At 41.2% G+C, this 23,853-nt stretch overlaps 1 protein-coding gene across 1 annotated transcript in view; it reads left to right on the top strand.

Moving 5' to 3' along the window:
- Positions 1-23,853, top strand: part of IL6ST (interleukin 6 cytokine family signal transducer) — a 221,812-nt gene that overhangs the window by 128,657 nt on the left and 69,302 nt on the right. Inside the window, 4 exon segments of the mRNA XM_053699691.1 lie at positions 7,226-7,302; positions 15,644-15,857; positions 16,935-17,115; positions 19,041-19,081. Coding sequence (XP_053555666.1) covers positions 7,226-7,302; positions 15,644-15,857; positions 16,935-17,115; positions 19,041-19,081 — 513 coding nt within the window.

Raw genomic sequence — 23,853 nt, 5'->3', positions numbered from 1 at the left:
TTAATTCTATTTAAAGTGATTGTAAACTTTAATAAATTAAAGGCCAGTATTAAATAATACTCTTAAAAACAGGGGCACTTTTTAATTCATTAAAGTTTACAATTATGCTTATTTTTTAAAATACCTTTGCGTTATGGTAAACATAACGCCGATCCTCTGCACGCAGCTCCGGCTTTCCTTAGCAGATCGATGACGAATCCTGCTTTCTCCAATCGTTGTGTGCCCCCTTTGGCATCCTGCTCGTGGGGCAACGCAACGATTAGAGGAAGCCGGTTTCGTTATCGATATGCTAATGAAGCGGCATATGCAGGCGGAGGTCGGATCGACGTTTACCATAACGCAAAGGTAAGTATTTTAAAAAAATAAGCATCATTATAAATTGTAATGAATTTAGTGCCTTTAATTCAGTAAAGTTTACAATCACTTTAAGAAACATCCTGAAAACAAGAGACCTCTGGTTTGATACATGTCCCCAGCAGCTCCTTTTTCAGACATTTTGTATCCAAAACCTAAACCGAACAAATTAATATTCCTAGAAACCCCATTAATAAACTTGGTTATTGTCTTTCCTTGTCTTCCTAGAATGTATTAAACTATTAGAACTATCTGTTATAGATTATTTTGTTTTCACTTTTTTAAAATGAGATTCACTTTAGCATCTTGTTCACTATTTTGACCGTAAATATTTGGGACCTTTTTTTTTTTTATATAATTTTGTCCTCATAAATAAGAAGTTAAACTGAAATGTTTTTTTTTTTGCTGTTTGTTGAATATACAGGTGTGTTTTGTCTTCAGGCAGAAGTATTTTGTGAGTGCGATTGCTCGAAAAATAGTGCGAAAATATAGTTCGATACTCGGAAATCATCTGCCAAAAACAAGCACAAGATTCTTATCAATCTCTTTATTTATAAACACATTATTTTACTATGAATGTTTTAACTTCTTTAAAATGGCTAAATATGTAGTTTAAGTTCCACTTCTCAACAGACATATTTGGTTCCAAATGAGGATAGAGCCAATGATTGGAGCATACACATGTAGGTCTTTTTCTTCTGTTAAGTATGATCAGTCCACGGGTCATCATTACTTCTGGGATATTACTCCTCCCCAACAGGAAGTGCAAGAGGATTCACCCAGCAGAGCTGCATATAGCTCCTCCCCTCTACGTCACTCCCAGTCATTCTCTTGCACCCAACGACTAGATAGGATGTGTGAGAGGACTATGGTGATTATACTTAGTTTTATATCTTCAATCAAAAGTTTGTTATTTTAAAATAGCACCGGAGTGTGTTATTATCTCTCTGGCAGAGTTTGAAGAAGAATCTACCAGAGTTTTTGTTATGATTTTAGCCGGAGTAGTTAAGATCATATTGCTGTTTCTCGGCCATCTGAGGAGAGGTAAACTTCAGATCAGGGGACAGCGGGCAGATGAATCTGCATAGAGGTATGTAGCAGTTTTTATTTTCTGACAATGGAATTGATGAGAAAATCCTGCCATACCGATATAATGTCATGTATGTATACTTTACACTTCAGTATTCTGGGGAATGGTACTTCACTAGAATTACACTGTAAGAAATACATAAAGCTGTTTAATAACTAGAGATTATGTTTAACGTTTTTGCTGGAATGTAAAATCGTTTTAATTTACTGAGGTACTGAGTGAATAAATGTTTGGGCACTATTTTTCCACTTGGCAGTTGCTTAATCTGTTTTCTGACAGTTTCTGTTCTCCCTCACTGCTGTGTGTGAGGGGGAGGGGCCGTTTTTTGGCGCTTTTACTACGCATCAAATATTTCAGTCAGCAACTCATTGTATTCCCTGCATGATCCGGTTCATCTCTACAGAGCTCAGGGGTCTTCAAAACTTATTTTGAGGGAGGTAATTTCTCTCAGCAGAGCTGTGAGAATTATAGTTTGACTGAGATAAAAAACGTTTATTCTGTAATTTGTTTCCTGCTTTCAGAATTTGTTATCTTTGCTAATGGGATTAAACCTTTGCTAAAGTTGTGTTATTTACAAGGATTGAGGCTATAACTGTTTCAATTTATTAATTTTCAACTGTCATAGATCTTCTGTGCTTCTTAAAGGCACAGTACGTTTTAATATTATTCTAATTGAATTGTATTTCCAAGTTACAAGTTTATTTGCTAGTGTGTTAAACATGTCTGATTCAGAGGATGATACCTGTGTCATTTGTTGCAATGCCAAAGTGGAGCCCAATAGAAATTTATGTACTAACTGTATTGATGCTACTTTAAATAAAAGTCAATCTGTACAAATTGAACAAATTTCACCAAACAACGAGGGGAGAGTTATGCCGACTAACTCGCCTCACGTGTCAGTACCTACATCTCCCGCTCAGAGGGAGGTGCGTGATATTGTAGCGCCGAGTACATCTGGGCGGCCATTACAAATCACATTACAGGATATGGCTACTGTTATGACTGAGGTTTTGGCTAAATTACCAGAGCTAAGAGGTAAGCGTGATCACTCTGGGGTGAGAACAGAGTGCGCTGATAATATTAGGGCCATGTCAGACACTGCGTCACAGGTGGCAGAACATGAGGACGGAGAGCTTCATTCTGTGGGTGACGGTTCTGATCCAAACAGACTGGATTCAGATATTTCAAATTTTAAATTTAAACTGGAAAACCTCCGTGTATTACTAGGGGAGGTGTTAGCGGCTCTGAATGATTGTAACACAGTTGCAATACCAGAGAAAATGTGTAGGTTGGATAAATATTTTGCGGTACCAGACGAGTACTGAGGTTTTTCCTATACCTAAGAGACTTACTGAAATTGTTACTAAGGAGTGGGATAGACCCGGTGTGCCGTTCTCATCCCCTCCGATATTTAGAAAAATGTTTCCAATAGACGCCACCACAAGGGACTTATGGCAAACGGTCCCTAAGGTGGAGGGAGCAGTTTCTACCTTAGCTAAGCGTACCACTATCCCGGTGGAGGATAGCTGTGCTTTTTCAGATCCAATGGATAAAAAATTAGAGGGTTACCTTAAGAAAATGTTTGTTCAACAAGGTTTTATATTGCAACCCCTTGCATGCATTGCGCCGATCACGGCTGCAGCGGCATTCTGGATTGAGTCTCTGGAAGAGAACATTGGTTCAGCTACTCTGGACGACATTACGGACAGGCTTAGAGTCCTTAAACTAGCTAATTCATTCATTTCGGAGGCCGTAGTACATCTTACTAAACTTACGGCGAAGAATTCAGGATTCGCCATTCAGGCACGCAGGGCGCTGTGGCTAAAATCCTGGTCAGCTGATGTTACTTCTAAGTCTAAATTGCTTAATATACCTTTCAAAGGGCAGACCTTATTCGGGCCCGGGTTGAAAGAGATTATCGCTGACATTACAGGAGGTAAAGGCCATGCCCTGCCTCAGGACAAAGCCAAAGCCAAGACTAGACAGTCTAATTTTCGTTCCTTTCGTAATTTCAAAGCAGGAGCAGCATCAACTTCCTCTGCCCCAAAACAGGAAGGAGCTGTTGCTCGCTACAGACAAGGCTGGAAACCTAACCAGTCCTGGAACAAGGGCAAGCAGACTAGGAAACCTGCTGCTGCCCCTAAAACAGCATGAATTGAGGGCCCCCGATCCGGGATCGGATCTAGTGGGGGGGCAGACTTTCTCTCTTCGCCCAGGCTTGGGCAAGAGATGTTCAGGATCCCTGGGCGCTAGAGATAATATCTCAGGGATACCTTCTGGACTTCAAATACTCTCCTCCAAGAGAGAGATTTCATCTGTCAAGATTGTCAACAATCCAGAGAAAGAAAGAGGCGTTTCTATGCTGCGTACAAGAGCTCTTGTTAATGGGAGTAATCCATCCAGTTCCACGATCGGAACAGGGACAGGGGTTTTACTCAAATCTGTTTGTGGTTCCCAAAAAAGAGGGAACTTTCAGACCAATCCTGGACTTAAAGATCCTAAACAAATTCCTAAGAGTTCCATCGTTCAAGATGGAGACTATTCGGACAATTTTACCTATGATCCAAGAGGGTCAGTACATGACCACTGTAGATTTAAAAGATGCTTACCTTCACATACCGATTCACAAAGATCATTATCGGTACCTAAGGTTTGCCTTCCTAGACAGGCATTACCAGTTTGTGGCTCTTCCATTCGGATTGGCTACAGCTCCAAGAATCTTCACAAAGGTTCTGGGTGCTCTTCTGGCGGTACTAAGATCGCGGGGAATCTCGGTAGCTCCATACCTAGACGACATTCTGATACAAGCTTCAAGCTTTCAAACTGCCAAGTCTCATACAGAGTTAGTGCTGGCATTTCTAAGGTCACATGGATGGAAGGTGAACGAAAAGAAAAGTTCACTCGTTCCACTCACAAGAGTTCCCTTCCTGGGGACTCTTATAGATTCTGTAGAAATGAAGATTTACCTGACAGAGGACAGGCTAACAAGACTTCAAAGTGCTTGCCGCACCCTTCATTCCATTCAACACCCGTCAGTGGCTCAATGCATGGAGGTAATCGGCTTAATGGTAGCGGCAATGGACATAGTACCCTTTGCACGCTTACACCTCAGACCACTGCAACTGTGCATGCTAAGTCAGTGGAATGGGGATTACTCAGACTTATCCCCTTCTCTGAATCTGGATCAAGAGACCAGAAATTCTCTTCTATGGTGGCTTTCTGGGCCACATCTGTCCAGGGGTATGCCATTCAGCAGACCAGACTGGACAATTGTAACAACAGACGCCAGCCTTCTAGGTTGGGGTGCCGTCTGGAATTCTCTGAAGGCTCAGGGACAATGGAGTCAGGAGGAGAGTCTCCTGCCAATAAACATTCTGGAATTGAGAGCAGTTCTCAATGCCCTCCTGGCTTGGCCCCAGTTGACAACTCGGGGGTTCATCAGGTTTCAGTCGGACAACATCACGACTGTAGCTTACATCAACCATCAGGGAGGGACAAGAAGCTCCCTAGCTATGATGGAAGTATCAAAGATAATTCGCTGGGCAGAGTCTCACTCTTGCCACCTGTCAGCAATCCACATCCCGGGAGTGGAGAACTGGGAGGCGGATTTCTTAAGTCGTCAGACTTTTCATCCGGGGGAGTGGGAACTTCATCCGGAGGTCTTTGCCCAAATACTTCGACGTTGGGGCAAACCAGAGATAGATCTCATGGCGTCTCGACAGAACGCCAAGCTTCCTCGTTACGGGTCCAGATCCAGGGATCCAGGAGCAGTCCTGATAGATGCTCTGACAGCACCTTGGGACTTCAGGATGGCTTACGTGTTTCCACCCTTCCCGTTACTTCCTCGATTGATTGCCAGAATCAAACAAGAGAGAGCATCAGTGATTCTAATAGCACCTGCGTGGCCACGCAGGACTTGGTATGCAGACCTGGTGGACATGTCATCCTGTCCACCTTGGTCTCTACCTCTGAAACAGGACCTTCTGATACAGGGTCCCTTCAAACATCAAAATCTAACTTCTCTGAAGCTGACTGCTTGGAAATTGAACACTTGATTTTATCAAGACGTGGGTTTTCTGAGTCAGTTATTGATACCTTAATACAGGCTAGGAAACCTGTTACCAGAAAGATTTACCATAAGATATGGCGTAAATACCTATATTGGTGTGAATCCAAAGGTTACTCTTGGAGTAAGGTTAGGATTCCTAGGATATTGTCTTTTCTACAAGAAGGTTTAGAAAAGGGTTTATCTGCTAGTTCATTAAAGGGACAGATCTCAGCTCTGTCCATTCTGTTACACAAACGTCTGTCAGAAGTTCCTGACGTCCAGGCTTTTTGTCAGGCTTTGGCCAGGATTAAGCCTGTGTTTAAAACTGTTGCTCCACCATGGAGTTTAAACCTTGTTCTTAATGTTTTACAGGGCGTTCCGTTTGAACCCCTTCATTCCATTGATATAAAGTTGTTATCTTGGAAAGTTCTATTTTTAATGGCTATTTCCTCGGCTCGAAGAGTCTCTGAATTATCAGCCTTACATTGTGATTCTCCTTATTTGATTTTTCATTCGGATAAGGTAGTCCTGCGTACTAAACCTGGGTTCTTACCTAAGGTAGTTACTAACAGGAATATCAATCAAGAGATTGTTGTTCCTTCTTTATGCCCAAATCCTTCTTCAAAGAAGGAACGTCTACTGCACAACCTGGATGTAGTCCGTGCTCTAAAATTTTACTTACAGGCAACTAAGGAATTTCGACAAACGTCTTCTCTGTTTGTCATTTACTCTGGGCAGAGGAGAGGTCAAAAAGCTTCCGCTACCTCTCTTTCTTTTTGGCTTCGTAGCATAATTCGTTTAGCTTATGAGACTGCTGGACAGCAGCCTCCTGAAAGAATTACAGCTCATTCTACTAGAGCTGTGGCTTCCACTTGGGCCTTCAAGAATGAGGCCTCTGTTGAACAGATTTGCAAGGCTGCAACTTGGTCTTCGCTTCATACTTTTTCCAAATTTTACAAATTTGACACTTTTGCTTCATCGGAGGCTATTTTTGGGAGAAAGGTTCTTCAGGCAGTGGTTCCTTCTGTATAAAGAGCCTGCCTATCCCTCCCGTCATCCGTGTACTTTTGCTTTGGTATTGGTATCCCAGAAGTAATGATGACCCGTGGACTGATCACACTTAACAGAAGAAAACATAATTTATGCTTACCTGATAAATTCCTTTCTTCTGTAGTGTGATCAGTCCACGGCCCGCCCTGTTTTTAAGGCAGGTAAATATTTTTTAATTTATACTCCAGTCACCACTTCACCCTTGGCTTTTCCTTTCTCGTTGGTCCTTGGTCGAATGACTGGGAGTGACGTAGAGGGGAGGAGCTATATGCAGCTCTGCTGGGTGAATCCTCTTGCACTTCCTGTTGGGGAGGAGTAATATCCCAGAAGTAATGATGACCCGTGGACTGATCACACTACAGAAGAAAGGAATTTATCAGGTAAGCATAAATTATGTTTTTTTTATTCGCTCCTCAGCAGTTTGCTTATCTGGAGTGGCACAGGTGCATACCTTTTGACCATGTATGCAACCACACTTGTAGACTTAAACACATAGTTAACAAAATTATTATTAATTTTTCTTTTTTTTAATTCTTTAATGAAACGGAGCCTTTAATTTTTACACTATAATATCTATTTAATATTAGCTTTACAAAATAAAGCTGAAACATTTTATAATGCCTGACTTTTTCGATGGTGAAATCATAATATATAGATTTTTTTTATTATTTTTTATTTTCTAGCACCCAGTGAAGGTCCGGAATTCTGGAGGCAGATTCAGAACGCTGAGGGTAAAAGGAGTGTTCTGTTGATGTGGAAGGTAAACCATCATCATTTATTATTTACGGATTATAAAAGTAGCGCAATGATGAATAGCAGCTCTCTAAGGGCCCTATGTTCTAAACATCACCGGGTCCCCCAAGAAATGCTCAGTTTGACCAGTCTTGAAAATCAAAAACTCCTACCTGCCGAAATGTTTTATATAATAAAAAAAAAAGTGGGCTGACCTTTGCTGTATAGGCCTTTAATAGGAAAGTATATAGCTCGTTGAACATTTCAATCACATCACCAGTAAATAGGGGCATGTTTTCGAGACATGTATACACAAAATATATTTTCTGTAAGTATAAAAATGGTATTGTAATATATAAGCAAACTAAGTTTCACCGTATATGCAGAACATTTCATACAGTTGCTCATCCCGCCACTGACAGGGTGGCCAGACAGGTGTGTGGGGTTCACCTAAGCTAGTGTGTATTGTGTAGAACAATAGAACCTACCTGCCACGTTTCCCTATTGTTATCAATGTTACTCCCATAGAACGCCTATATATTTATGTATGTAATTACCATTGTTAATGAAGAACAAAAAAAATGCACCTATGTGAGCTGGGAGTTTGTTACCTTCCCCCTTTATGTTAAATGTTTTTCTTTCTTTGAGAAGAATGGGCTGCACTATTGTAAACAATACTTCTACTTATTTCCGTTTTGTCTGTACAAAGAGTTGCGAATGGCCCTGTGCGTGCAGACTGGTACCGTGTACCTGCCAGAGCAGTGTGTGTGCTGTCCCCCTGGGCTCAATTACCATTTTAGGGCATAGAATACATTAAAGAACATTGGCAGGTGTTCTATGTAGATGTATCTGACATTGCTCCTGAAAAGTATTCACAACCCCTTGGATGATGCTTATCTTATGTGAACTTCCCAAATATATGCATAGTAAGATGGACATGGGTCTTTAGCTTTTAGATATATAATGCCATTATTTGTGGCGGTAGTGTGTGTTTGGCCAGTAATAATAATAATAATAATAATATTTCTTCTGTTAAGTGTGATCAGTCCACGGGTCATCATTACTTCTGGGATATTACTCCTCCCCAACAGGAAGTGCAAGAGGATTCACCCAGCAGAGCTGCATATAGCTCCTCCCCTCTACGTCACTCCCAGTCATTCTCTTGCACCCAACGACTAGATAGGATGTGTGAGAGGACTATGGTGATTATACTTAGTTCTATATCTTCAATCAAAAGTTTGTTATTTTAAAATAGCACCGGAGTGTGTTATTATCTCTCTGGCAGAGTTTGAAGAAGAATCTACCAGAGTTTTTGTTATGATTTTAGCCGGAGTAGTTAAGATCATATTGCTGTTTCTCGGCCATCTGAGGAGAGGTAAACTTCAGATCAGGGGACAGCGGGCAGATGAATCTGCATAGAGGTATGTAGCAGTTTTTATTTTCTGACAATGGAATTGATGAGAAAATCCTGCCATACCGATATAATGTCATGTATGTATACTTTACACTTCAGTATTCTGGGGAATGGTATTTCACTAGAATTACACTGTAAGAAATACATAAAGCTGTTTAATAACTAGAGATTATGTTTAACGTTTTTGCTGGAATGTAAAATCGTTTTAATTTGCTGAGGTACTGAGTGAATAAATGTTTGGGCACTATTTTTCCACTTGGCAGTTGCTTAATCTGTTTTCTGACAGTTTCTGTTCTCCCTCACTGCTGTGTATGAGGGGGAGGGGCCGTTTTTTGGCGCTTTTACTACGCATCAAATATTTCAGTCAGCAACTCATTGTATTCCCTGCATGATCCGGTTCATCTCTACAGAGCTCAGGGGTCTTCAAAACTTATTTTGAGGGAGGTAATTTCTCTCAGCAGAGCTGTGAGAATTATAGTTTGACTGAGATAAAAAACGTTTATTCTGTAATTTGTTTCCTGCTTTCAGAATTTGTTATCTTTGCTAATGGGATTAAACCTTTGCTAAAGTTGTGTTGTTTACAAGGATTGAGGCTATAACTGTTTCAATTTATTAATTTTCAACTGTCATAGATCTTCTGTGCTTCTTTTAAGGCACAGTACGTTTTAATATTATTCTAATTGAATTGTATTTCCAAGTTGCAAGTTTATTTGCTAGTGTGTTAAACATGTCTGATTCAGAGGATGATACCTGTGTCATTTGTTGCAATGCCAAAGTGGAGCCCAATAGAAATTTATGTACTAACTGTATTGATGCTACTTTAAATAAAAGTCAATCTGTACAAATTGAACAAATTTCACCAAACAACGAGGGGAGAGTTATGCCGATTAACTCGCCTCACGTGTCAGTACCTACATCTCCCGCTCAGAGGGAGGTGCGTGATATTGTAGCGCCGAGTACATCTGGGCGGCCATTACAAATCACATTACAGGATATGGCTACTGTTATGACTGAGGTTTTGGCTAAATTACCAGAACTAAGAGGTAAGCGTGATCACTCTGGGGTGAGAACAGAGTGCGCTGATAATATTAGGGCCATGTCAGACACTGCGTCACAGGTGGCAGAACATGAGGACGGAGAACTTCATTCTGTGGGTGACGGTTCTGATCCAAACAGACTGGATTCAGATATTTCAAATTTTAAATTTAAACTGGAAAACCTCCGTGTATTACTAGGGGAGGTGTTAGCGGCTCTGAATGATTGTAACACAGTTGCAATACCAGAGAAAATGTGTAGGTTGGATAAATATTTTGCAGTACCGACGAGTACTGAGGTTTTTCCTATACCTAAGAGACTTACTGAAATTGTTACTAAGGAGTGGGATAGACCCGGTGTGCCGTTCTCACCCCCTCCGATATTTAGAAAAATGTTTCCAATAGACGCCACCACAAGGGACTTATGGCAAACGGTCCCTAAGGTGGAGGGAGCAGTTTCTACCTTAGCTAAGCGTAACCACTATCCCGGTGGAGGATAGCTGTGCTTTTTCAGATCCAATGGATAAAAAGTTAGAGGGTTCCTTAAGAAAATGTTTGTTCAACAAGGTTTTATATTGCAACCCCTTGCATGCATTGCGCCGATCACGGCTGCAGCGGCATTCTGGATTGAGTCTCTGGAAGAGAACATTGGTTCAGCTACTCTGGACGACATTACGGACAGGCTTAGAGTCCTTAAACTAGCTAATTCATTCATTTCGGAGGCCGTAGTACATCTTACTAAACTTACGGCGAAGAATTCAGGATTCGCCATTCAGGCACGCAGGGCGCTGTGGCTAAAATCCTGGTCAGCTGATGTTACTTCTAAGTCTAAATTGCTTAATATACCTTTCAAAGGGCAGACCTTATTCGGGCCCGGGTTTGAAAGAGATTATTGCTGACATTACAGGAGGTAAAGGCCATGCCCTGCCTCAGGACAAAGCCAAGACTAGACAGTCTAATTTTCGTTCCTTTCGTAATTTCAAAGCAGGAGCAGCATCAACTTCCTCTGCACCAAAACAGGAAGGAGCTGTTGCTCGCTACAGACAAGGCTGGAAACCTAACCAGTCCTGGAACAAGGGCAAGCAGACTAGGAAACCTGCTGCTGCCCCTAAAACAGCATGAATTGAGGGCCCCCGATCCGGGATCGGATCTAGTGGGGGGCAGACTTTCTCTCTTCGCCCAGGCTTGGGCAAGAGATGTTCAGGATCCCTGGGCGCTAGAGATAATATCTCAGGGATACCTTCTGGACTTCAAATACTCTCCTCCAAGAGAGAGATTTCATCTGTCAAGATTGTCAACAATCCAGACAAAGAAAGAGGCGTTTCTATGCTGCGTACAAGAGCTCTTGTTAATGGGAGTAATCCATCCAGTTCCACGATCGGAACAGGGACAGGGGTTTTACTCAAATCTGTTTGTGGTTCCCAAAAAAGAGGGAACTTTCAGACCAATCCTGGACTTAAAGATCCTAAACAAATTCCTAAGAGTTCCATCGTTCAAGATGGAGACTATTCGGACAATTTTACCTATGATCCAAGAGGGTCAGTACATGACCACTGTAGATTTAAAAGATGCTTACCTTCACATACCGATTCACAAAGATCATTATCGGTACCTAAGGTTTGCCTTCCTAGACAGGCATTACCAGTTTGTGGCTCTTCCATTCAGATTGGCTACAGCTCCAAGAATCTTCACAAAGGTTCTGGGTGCTCTTCTGGCGGTACTAAGACCGCGGGGAATCTCGGTAGCTCCATACCTAGACGACATTCTGATACAAGCTTCAAGCTTTCAAACTGCCAAGTCTCATACAGAGTTAGTGCTGGCATTTCTAAGGTCACATGGATGGAAGGTGAACGAAAAGAAAAGTTCACTCGTTCCACTCACAAGAGTTCCCTTCCTGGGGACTCTTATAGATTCTGTAGAAATGAAGATTTACCTGACAGAGGACAGGCTAACAAGACTTCAAAGTGCTTGCCGCACCCTTCATTCCATTCAACACCCGTCAGTGGCTCAATGCATGGAGGTAATCGGCTTAATGGTAGCGGCAATGGACATAGTACCCTTTGCATGCTTACACCTCAGACCACTGCAACTGTGCATGCTAAGTCAGTGGAATGGGGATTACTCAGACTTATCCCCTTCTCTGATTCTGGATCAAGAGACCAGAAATTCTCTTCTATGGTGGCTTTCTCGGCCACATCTCTCCAGGGGGATGCCATTCAGCAGACCAGACTGGACAATTGTAACAACAGACGCCAGCCTTCTAGGTTGGGGTGCCGTCTGGAATTCTCTGGAAGGCTCAGGGACAATGGAGTCAGGAGGAGAGTCTCCTGCCAATAAACATTCTGGAATTGAGAGCAGTTCTCAATGCCCTCCTGGCTTGGCCCCAGTTGACAACTCGGGGGTTCATCAGGTTTCAGTCGGACAACATCACGACTGTAGCTTACATCAACCATCAGGGAGGGACAAGAAGCTCCCTAGCTATGATGGAAGTATCAAAGATAATTCGCTGGGCAGAGTCTCACTCTTGCCACCTGTCAGCAATCCACATCCCGGGAGTGGAGAACTGGGAGGCGGATTTCTTAAGTCGTCAGACTTTTCATCCGGGGGAGTGGGAACTTCATCCGGAGGTCTTTGCCCAAATACTTCGACGTTGGGGCAAACCAGAGATAGATCTCATGGCGTCTCGACAGAACGCCAAGCTTCCTCGTTACGGGTCCAGATCCAGGGATCCAGGAGCAGTCCTGATAGATGCTCTGACAGCACCTTGGGACTTCAGGATGGCTTACGTGTTTCCACCCTTCCCGTTGCTTCCTCGATTGATTGCCAGAATCAAACAAGAGAGAGCATCAGTGATTCTAATAGCACCTGCGTGGCCACGCAGGACTTGGTATGCAGACCTGGTGGACATGTCATCCTGTCCACCTTGGTCTCTACCTCTGAAACAGGACCTTCTGATACAGGGTCCCTTCAAACATCAAAATCTAACTTCTCTGAAGCTGACTGCTTGGAAATTGAACGCTTGATTTTATCAAGACGTGGGTTTTCTGAGTCAGTTATTGATACCTTAATACAGGCTAGGAAACCTGTTACCAGAAAGATTTACCATAAGATATGGCGTAAATACCTATATTGGTGTGAATCCAAAGGTTACTCTTGGAGTAAGGTTAGGATTCCTAGGATATTGTCTTTTCTACAAGAAGGTTTAGAAAAGGGTTTATCTGCTAGTTCATTAAAGGGACAGATCTCAGCTCTGTCCATTCTGTTACACAAACGTCTGTCAGAAGTTCCTGACGTTCCAGGCTTTTTGTCAGGCTTTGGCCAGGATTAAGCCTGTGTTTAAAACTGTTGCTCCACCATGGAGTTTAAACCTTGTTCTTAATGTTTTACAGGGCGTTCCGTTTGAACCCCTTCATTCCATTGATATAAAGTTGTTATCTTGGAAAGTTCTATTTTTAATGGCTATTTCCTCGGCTCGAAGAGTCTCTGAATTATCAGCCTTACATTGTGATTCTCCTTATTTGATTTTCATTCGGATAAGGTAGTCCTGCGTACTAAACCTGGGTTCTTACCTAAGGTAGTTACTAACAGGAATATGAATCAAGAAATTGTTGTTCCTTCTTTATGCCCAAATCCTTCTTCAAAGAAGGAACGTCTACTGCACAACCTGGATGTAGTCCGTGCTCTAAAATTTTACTTAAAGGCAACTAAGGAATTTCGACAAACGTCTTCTCTGTTTGTCATTTACTCTGGGCAGAGGAGAGGTCAAAAAGCTTCCGCTACCTCTCTTTCTTTTTGGCTTCGTAGCATAATTCGTTTAGCTTATGAGACTGCTGGACAGCAGCCTCCTGAAAGAATTACAGCTCATTCTACTAGAGCTGTGGCTTCCACTTGGGCCTTCAAGAATGAGGCCTCTGTTGAACAGATTTGCAAGGCTGCAACTTGGTCTTCGCTTCATACTTTTTCCAAATTTTACAAATTTGACACTTTTGCTTCATCGGAGACTATTTTTGGAGAAAGGTTCTTCAGGCAGTGGTTCCTTCTGTATAAAGAGCCTGCCTATCCCTCCCGTCATCCGTGTACTTTTGCTTTGGTATTGGTATCCCAGAAGTAATGATGACCCGTGGACTGGTCACACTTAACAGAAGAAAACATAATTTATGCTTACCTGATAAATTCCTTTCTTCTGTAGTGTGATCAGTCCACGGCCCGCCCTGTTTTTAAGGCAGGTAAATATTTTTTAATTTATACTCCAGTCACCACTTCACCTTGGCTTTTCCTTTCTCGTTGGTCCTTGGTCGAATGACTGGGAGTGACGTAGAGGGGAGGAGCTATATGCAGCTCTGCTGGGTGAATCCTCTTGCACTTCCTGTTGGGGAGGAGTAATATCCCAGAAGTAATGATGACCCGTGGACTGATCACACTACAGAAGAAAGGAATTTATCAGGTAAGCATAAATTATGGTTTTTGTTTGTTTAATGAACGAATGCATAAATAAATAAAAAAAAGAAAATGTGGATTGTAAACTCCATGTATTGCTTCAGAGTAATGTCCTGGCTCAAGAAAACTGTTGGTGATAAAACAAACCAGACACGTCCGGTGTATATTACTTCCACCAACTTAAAACTGTTGTTAAACAATGGCATATATATATATATATATATATATATATATATATATATATATATATATATATATATATATTATATATATATATATATATATATATATATATATATATATATATATATATATATATATATATATATATATACATACATACATATATATATACATATACATATATTACAGGTAGCCCTCAGTTTACGCCGAGGTTAGGTTCCAGAGGGAATGGTTGTAAATCAAAACCGTTGTAAATTGAAACCCAGTTTATAATGTAAGTCAGTGGGAAGTGAGGGAAATAGGTTCCAGGCCCTCTCAAAATTGTCATAAGTAACACCTAATACATTATTTTAAAGCTTGAAATGGAGACTTTAAATGATAAACAGCATTATAAATCTAATAAAATAATCACACAACACAGACTTCACTTACATTTTTCTGCAAACAGTTCTTTCTATGCATTCCAATCTGGACTGATTTATAGACAGGAAGATCTGTTCCTTTGAAATCTGCTCAATAGCTCAGGTCTGGTTAACTGATTAATTTCAGCTTGCTTGGCTTTGCTGCAACACAAAGACGGACAGCGCCACCCTACTGGCTATTTTAATCAATGCACTGCTTCTCAATGCTTTTCAATAGCAGTCACATGACTGGAAAAAAAGGTTGTTATTCTGAAACGGTGTAAATTGAACCGTTGTAAAAACGAGGGTCACCTGTATTATTTTAGAACAGCTACTATTGGTTTATGCTTATGCCACCTACACCATATTTTAAGCCTATAAAAGAAATATAGGTTGACTAAGAATTCTTTGCTAATGACACTAACTTTTTATGTTTTAACTTTATTTAATGTTTAATTACTTAAATTACATTTTTTGGGTTTCATATCCTTTTGTGATTCAGACCAAGCATACAATTTCAAAAAAGTTTCTGTTTACTTCTATTATGAAATTGTCTTTGTCCCCATGGTTTTATCTTTATTGATAAGATACTTAGGTAGGTGTCGGCAACACTATTTCCTGCCATATATAGTTCTCCAATCTAGTGCTCTTGCAAAACTGAGTGCACGCTCCTGAACAAAAGATACTAAGAGAGTGAAGAACATTTGATAGAAGTAAATTAGAAAATTGTTTCAAAAATTTGCATGCATTACTCTGAATCATGAAAGAAAAATGTTGGGTTTTGCGGCCCTTTAAGGGAAAGACTTTTTATATCATTTGAAATCTTTGTATCTTTTTTTTTTTTTTTTCCAGCTGCTACATTTAATGGAAAGTGTAATGTAATTTATCTATCTATTTTAGGTATTAGACCCATTGAAGGCCAATGGAAAGATATTATGGTACACAGGTACTGTTAATGGAAAACAAAAATCCCTTGAAACTTTTAATGTGACTGCACAAGTTATGAAGTTAATGTTTCAAAATATGCCTTTGAAGCAATTATCATTGCTCACAACAGTGCGGGAGAGGTCCCCTTCTTCACGTTTGGTTATTCCAGCTATTAAAAATTATCAAGGTAGGTGTGCTATACATATTGTGAGAAATAAATACTCTTTACAGCTTCAGTTTTGCTGATTGTGTACTTTGTGTAATTTGTGTACAAGATTTTGGAGTGTCTGTGGGAATTTGTGCCCATTCAGTAAAAAGAGCATATTTGAGGTCAGGAACTGATGTTGATTAAAAATTGTGTGGATCACAATCAGTGTTCTAGTTCATCCAAAAAGTGCTCAGTGGGGTTGAGGTCAGGGCTCTGTGCATGCAACTCAAGTTCCTACATACCAAATTATGTCTTCATGGACCTCGCTTTGTGCACAGGCTTGCCCAAACAGAAAAGTGCCTTCCACACACCCAGATACTTTAATCAGAGTACCAGATAGTGACTCTGGAGAACACTCTATCCCACTGCTCCAGAAGTCACTTTTGGTGTGCTTTTACACCACTCTAGCTGATGCTGGACATTGCGCATGTTGATGTGAGTCTTGTGTACAACGATAGAAATGTCATGACGCTCCATACATTCCCGATGTTGCTTCCAGAGGCAGTTTGGAACTCTGTAGTGGGTGATACAAAAGGCAAATTTGACTATGCTTTCAGCACTCAGCCCTGCTCTTTAAATTTGTGGCTGGGCTGTTATTACTTCTAGATGCTTCCACTTCACAGTGTTAGCACTTACAGTTGACTATGGCAGATTAGTAGATTACACATTTTACAAACGGACTTGTGGAAAAGATGGCATCCTATGACAATACCACATTTATAGTCACAAAGCTCTTCTGCCATTGTTTGTCTGTGGGCAATTTATGGCTATGATGCTAGATTTATGTACCTGTTTGGTGTAGTTGAAACACCTGAGCTGAATATTTAGTAGGGGTGTCTGGATACTTTTGACCATATAGTGTAACTATAGCCAGAGGTTTATTGATGAAAAGAATGAATGTTTGCTTGTTTTACCAGTTTGATTATTGCTGCATTTCATTTCTCACTAACCTGCTAAGATGGATAGGCTTGAATTGTTGGTAAGGGAACAATCATAATGTACTTATTATTTGCATGCAGTAAATGTGTTGTTGTTTTTTTGTTTGTTTTTTTAAAGCTTTACCCCCAGAAATTAAAATTGATGCATTTTCGAAGGACAATAAACTTTGGTTGAATGGACATCTTGAAAGCAAATCTGCATGGATTGTCATAGAATGGTGTATTCAATCAGAGATAAATGCTTGTAATATGCAATGGCAGCGAGAACCAAGCAATGCAAAGGGAGCATTTTTTGAGAGGTAAGTGTACCCTGCTGTATGATTTTATTCATCCATATTGGATCCAAAATGCGCCTGTGAATAAGCATAGGATTAATTATTTTCTGCGTTAGCATTTTATAATGCTTTAGTGGATAATTTTTGTAAGAGCAGTTAGTTAGTTCCTCCTTGCATGTTTTCTCAATCATTTCTCTCATACAGCACAATTTCTTTGTATTGTATGGGTATGCTGTAGATAACCTCTACCAAAATTCTCAAAGGACTTTGTTTTTAACAAATGATACATATGGGGGTTCGATTATCAAGCTGAGGCGGACAGGGGCGCTAATGCGCACACCTGTCTGCTGCAGCTCGCCTCTAGTGGGCTGAATTCCCCTAACGGAATTCAGCATTGCACACTAGCGCTATTTTGCGCTCATGTGCTATCCCACCCCCTGCCTGCGCACAGCCAATCGCGTGGGCAGGAGCTGTCAATCTCCCCGGTCAGCCTAGACCGCAGAGATTGAATTTCGCCACTTTAGAGGTGGCAAAAGATTAGGGAAGCAGTGGTCTGATGACCACTGCTTGTTAAATACGGCGTTGCAGGTTCTCTTGTGAGAACCTACAGTCGTAGTGGATCGAAAGGCTTGCAAAGCCTTTGATAAATCGACCACATAGTGGCAGTTTTTACTCATTTGTAGAAGTTGTGTGCTGGACCTTTGCATATAGTATAATTTCATGTTGCTACTATGTTGTCTATCATTTCTGTTGCCGATGGTGACCTATTGGTTAGTCAATCTTGCAAGCAGAAGGTTGTATGTTTGAATACAGCAGTGTTTTTAAAGAGGTCTGCAGTAATGGTCCCTGTTTCACATTTTGCACTTAATTTATTCCTACAAACTTAACGTAACATGAAACACAACATTTTTCTTTCATGATTAAGACAGAGCATGCTGTTTTAAACAACTTTCTAATTTACTTCTATTTTCAAATTTTCCTTGTTCTCTTCTGGTTTTTGTTGTAAAGTTGGGACATAAGCTCAGGAACGTGCACGTGTCTGGAGCACTATGGAACGGCAGTTTTGCAAGAATGTTATCGATTTATAAGAACACTAGATTGCAGCACTACTTCCTGCCATAATGCTCCAGACACCTACCTAGGCATCTCTTCAACAAAGAATACCATGGGAACAAAGCAAGTTTGATAATAGAAGTAAATTGGAAACTTTTTAAAAATTGTATGCTCTGTCCTGAATTGCAAACCAAAATGTTTAGGTTTAATATTCCTTTTTTAATGGTTTAAGCTGAGCTACTAACCCCCATTACAATGCTTGGTTCTACATGTATTATAAGGTAAGTGGACAAGCTTCTCAACTTGAGAAGTTGTCCGCTCACTTTTGTAGCGTACAGGGAGCGCAGCCCGTATGTATCATTACACACTTACTTGAGCGTGTAAAGCCTGCCCCTTCTCTGCGTTAGAAAAGGGCCTGTCAGATTTTTCTCCCCACCCTAGAGTTGTCAACGAATGTAAGAAGTAGCGGTATGATGAGCCGGCTGCTTCTTGCATTGTGGGAAGCAGGCTCGCATGTGCAAACCTGCCCCGCAAGTGCTCCGGAGCAGCTTACGCTGCTTCATTCATGGAGCCCATAAAATCATTTTTTTCAAACTTTTAGAAGGATTATTTAAATGGAGCTTGTATATTGGAGACATAACCACATCAGAATTCTGAGAGGGGATTTCTACACTCCAGATCTTTGATACCCACCAATACTGAAGGAAGTTCTGTTGTACTTAGCACATGTTCGTTATTTCTAACCAAATTGATGAAGATACATTTTTTAAAAAATCTGTGGTTCTTTGTATATTTTATTTCAAATTGAATAAAAAAATTGTCTGTTTTTGTAGGTTAATATTGAACCTTTGAAGCGTTATTTGATCAAAAGTGTACCCTTTATAAGTGATGGTTAGTGAACGACCTGCATCTAAGGAGGCATATCTTCAGCAAGGTGGTAAGTAAAGAAAATTTTTTGGAGGAGGGTTGTTTTGATTTTTTTTTTTTGCCAGAAGGTGAACATACATAGTAGATGAGGTTGAAAAAAGACCGAAGTCCATTGAGTTCTACCTAAAACAAATCTTTAATATATTTACAATAAAAGCTCCAGTTGAGTTTAAATTAATCCCATTAAAAAAGGTGACCCATTTAACACAAGCAATCTATTCCTGAATTATGTTTTCTTTCTAATGACACGGTGAGTCCACGGATCATCTAATTACTATTGGGAATATCACTCTGCCCAGCAGGAGCAGCAAAGCAAATATCACTCTTCCCTTCCTCCAACCCCCAGCATTCATGCCTATGTTAGAGCAAGGAAGTGGTAAAGCTTAGGTGTTAGAAAAAAGATTCTTCAAGCAAGATTTTATTATTTTAAATAGGTGCACAGATTGTGCCGTAGGGTGTAGCCGTAGTCCAGATCAGTCTCTTCAGTAAAGCAGTGGTGGCTTTCAAGCAATGGGAACTTGTGGGGTATAATCTCACTGCGCCTCCCATATATTTAATGCTGCCCTAACCTTCAAAAGCTGAGTAAGATTACTCAGTCTTTGCGTTTTTTTCCCCACAGGTCCTTAAGAGGGAACTTGCCTCTCAAACCTAGTGAGCTGCCTTGCTTGCCGGGCAGATTTCTAAAGGTAAGTGCTAACTTTTTATTTTCTTGGAGCATATACAGAATAAAGATGGGCACTTTAAAAAGTACTACTGGGACAAAAGACATCCTCCTATGGTTTAGGTGATCATTTTATTATGGGCCGTAATGGCAGGGCACTGGGGACGAGGAGAGCAGGCTCAGAGGTGGGGTTTTTTACTTTAGTATATTTCAATTGGCTTTACAATGCATTTGCCGAACGGGAGGTTAATCTTGTAACGCCCACGATGGGCGGGTCAGCTGAGGTGGCAAATTCTGTTGCGCGCCTTTCTCCCATACACTTCCTGTGTTCCAGAGCAGAAAGCTTCGTCACAGTTATTAGCAGTGTTGCGCATAACGGACTTCAATTGACAGAGAATTTGAGTCCGGTTCATCTAGCAGAGTATTCACTCTGGTTTCAGGTCAGGCAGGTAAGCACCTCGGTCAAAGCTAAGCTGAGGTGTAGAGGTTGTCCGGAGGGTTTTTTGGGCTACTTTATTATTTTTTTGCAGAAAAATAAAGCAAGTTTCGTTTTAAAATTTAAATGAACAGTAACTTTTTTTTGGGGGGGGTATTTTCTAAATAAAATATCAGTTTGTTCATCTATTTATTCTGTTTTCTTGTTGAATATAGTGGACCAAGAGGCCTCTGCAAGATGTTACATGTTCTTTATGTTTTGATGCTAATGTGGAACCACCAATCCTTTCTGTTCCCATGTATTGAGAAGAACTTTACATTACAGGGATAGACTTTTTTCTGAGCCAACATTGTCTAGGGTGGATGCCTGTTCAGGAGTCTTCTGACAGGTTTCAAGATAGATGCCCACATCCTCCTCAAATGTCCCAAAATGTATCGCCCGCACATCCAGTGCCCTGCGCTTCCTCTCTTACTCCACCTGGAGTTACGTTGCAAGACGTCGCTGTCCCTCATGTCCGCTGCGGTTTCTGATGTGTTGTCTGCTTTTCCATGCTGCAGGGAAAGCTCAAGAGGAAATGTAAACAATCAGTAAGTAAGGTTGCTGACACAGTAGTGGCTATTCCGAATGCCCCCATCCCAGAAATCTGAGTAGGAAGATACTTCGGTAGCATCTGAGGGTGAAATGCTCAGACTCAGACAGTGTAATACCTTCGGTGCTTAAATCTGAAGGATACAACTTCAGTATCAGCGAACACCTCCGTTTGTTACTTAAGGAGGTTTAGCTACCCTGTACGACGACACTACTTGTCATAGACGATCCTAAGAAGTCTAGTAAACTAAACAAATATTTCTCTTGTTAAGTGTGTTCCAGTCCACGGGTCATCCATTACTTATGGATATATTCTCCTTCCTAACAGGAAGTTGCAAGAGGATCACCCAAGCAGAGCTGCTATATAGCTCCTCCCCTCACATGTCATAACCCAGTCATTCTCTTGCAACCTCAACAAAGAAGGAGGTCGCGAGAGGAGTTGGAGTTTTTACTTAATTATTCTTCAATCAAAAGTTTGTTATTTTAAATGGGCACCGGGAGTGTGCTGTTTTTTTCTATCTCAGGCAGTATTTGGAAGAAGAAACTGCCTGCGATTTCTATGATCTTAGCAGGCGTAACTAAGATCCACTGGCTGTTCTCGAACATTCTGAGGAGTGGGGTAACTTCAGAAACTGGGAATAGCATGCGGGGTCTCCCGCAAATGAGTTATGTGCAGTACAATATTTTCTGGGAATGGAATTGACTAAGAAAACACTGCTGGTTAACCATATATGTAAGTACAGCCTTAAATGCAGTAGTAGTGACTGTATCAGGGCTGATAAATGGTATGCACAGTAGAGTTATTTTCTAGGGACTAGAATTTGACTGAAAAAATACTGTTAATACTGATATGTGTGAGACTTAACTGCAGTAGAAGCGACTGGTAACAGGCTTAGTAATAGCTTTACACAGCATCTGAAATGTTGTTTTTTAAAACGTTTACTGGCATGTTAATCGTTTTGTGAGGTACTTTGGTGATAAATCTTTTTGGGCATGATTTTTTTCCACATGGCTAACGTATATTTCTGCATAGAAACCGTTATATCAGGTCTCCCACTGTTGTAATAGGAGTGGGAGGGACCTTTTTTAGCGCCTTGTTGCGCAGTTAAAATTCTAGCACAGTCTTCCTACTTCTTCCTCTTTGATCCAGGACGTCTCCAGAGAGCTCAGGGATCTTCAAAATTCGTTTTTGAGGGAGGTAATCAGTCACAGCAGACCTGTGACAGTGTGTTTGACTGTGATAAAAGCGTTAAATCTTAGTTTGATATCCGTTTTTGGGTACTGAGGGGTTAATCATCCTTTTGCTAATGGGTGCAATCCTCTGCTAATTAATACATTTAAAGAATTGTTGACTATAACTGAATTAGTTCTTTGTTATTCAACTGTGTTTTTTAAAAAAAAAGCGCTGCAGCGTTTTTTATATTGCTTGTAAACTTATTGAAAGTAATTTCCAAGCTTGCTAGCTTCATTGCTAGTCTGTTTAAACATGTCTGATACAGAGGAATCTGCTTGTTCATTATGTTTAAAAGCCGATGTGGAGCCCAATAGAAATATGTGTACCAATTGTATTGATATTACTTTGAATAAAAGTCAATCTGTACCGATAAAGAAATTATCACCAGACAACGAGGGGGAAGTTATGCCGTCTAACTCTCCTCACGTGTCAGTACCTTCGTCTCCCGCTCGGGAGGTGCATAAGATTGAGGCGCCAAGTACATCAAGGCCCTTACAAATCACTTTACATGATATGGCTAATGTTATGAAAGAAGTATTATACAATATGCCCGAGTTAAGAGGCAAGCGCGACAGCTCTGGGTTAAGGACAGAGCGCGCCGATGACACGAGAGCCATGTCTGATACTGCGTCACAATTTGCAGAACATGAGGACGGAGAGCTTCATTCTGTGGGTGACGGTTCTGATTCGGGGAGACCGGATTCAAAAATTTTAAATTTAAGCTTGAGAACCTCCGCGTGTTGCTAGGGGAGGTGTTAGCGGCTCTGAATGATTGTGACACGTTGGCAATCCCAGATAAATTATGTAGGCTGGATAAATACTATGCGGTACCGGTGTGTACTGACGTTTTTCCTATACCAAAGAGGCTTACAGAGATTATTAGCAAGGAGTGGGATAGACCCGGTGTGCCTTTTTCCCCTCCTTCGATATTTAGAAAAATGTTCCCTATAGACGCCACCACACGAGACTTATGGCAGACGGTCCCTAAGGTGGAGGGAGCAGTTTCTACTTTAGCCAAGCGTACCACTATCCCGGTGGAGGATAGCTGTGCTTTCTCAGATCCAATGGATAAAAAATTAGAGGGTTATCTTAAGAAAATGTTTGTTCAACAAGGTTTTATATTACAGCCTCTTGCATGCATTGTGCCTGTCACTGCTGCAGCGGCATTCTGGTTTGAGTCTCTGGAAGAGGCGATTCGCACAGCACCATTGGATGAATCTTTGAGCAAGATTAGAACCCTTAAGCTGGCTAATGCGTTTGTTTCAGATGCCGTAGTGCATTTAACCAAACTTACGGCTAAGAATTCCGGATTTGCCATACAGGCGCGCAGAGCGCTATGGCTTAAATCCTGGTCAGCAGATGTAACTTCTAAGTCTAAACTACTAAACATTCCTTTCAAAGGGCAGACCTTATTCGGGCCCGGCTTGAAGGAAATTATTGCTGACATTACTGGAGGTAAGGGCCACACCCTTCCTCAGGACAGGGCCAAATCAAAGGCCAAACAGTCTAATTTTCGTGCCTTTCGTAATTTCAAGGCAGGAGCAGCATCAACTTCCTCCGCTCCAAAACAGGAAGGAACTACTGCTCGTTACAGACAGGGTTGGAAAGGCAACCAGTCATGGAACAAGGGCAACCAGGCCAGAAAGCCTACTTCCGCCCCTAAGACAGCATGAAGACAGGGCCCCCTTTCCGGAGACGGATCTAGTGGGGGGCAGACTTTCTCTCTTCGCCCAGGCTTGGGCAAGAGATGTACAGGATCCCTGGACGTTGGAGATTATATCTCAGGGATACCTTCTGGATTTCAAAACTTCTCCTCCACAAGGGAGGTTTCATCTGTCAAGGTTATCAACAAACCTAGTAAAG

Source organism: Bombina bombina, chromosome 2 (assembly GCF_027579735.1).
Source record: "Bombina bombina isolate aBomBom1 chromosome 2, aBomBom1.pri, whole genome shotgun sequence".
NCBI lineage: Eukaryota > Metazoa > Chordata > Amphibia > Anura > Bombinatoridae > Bombina > Bombina bombina.
This window is presented reverse-complemented; position numbering and strand designations above follow the sequence as displayed.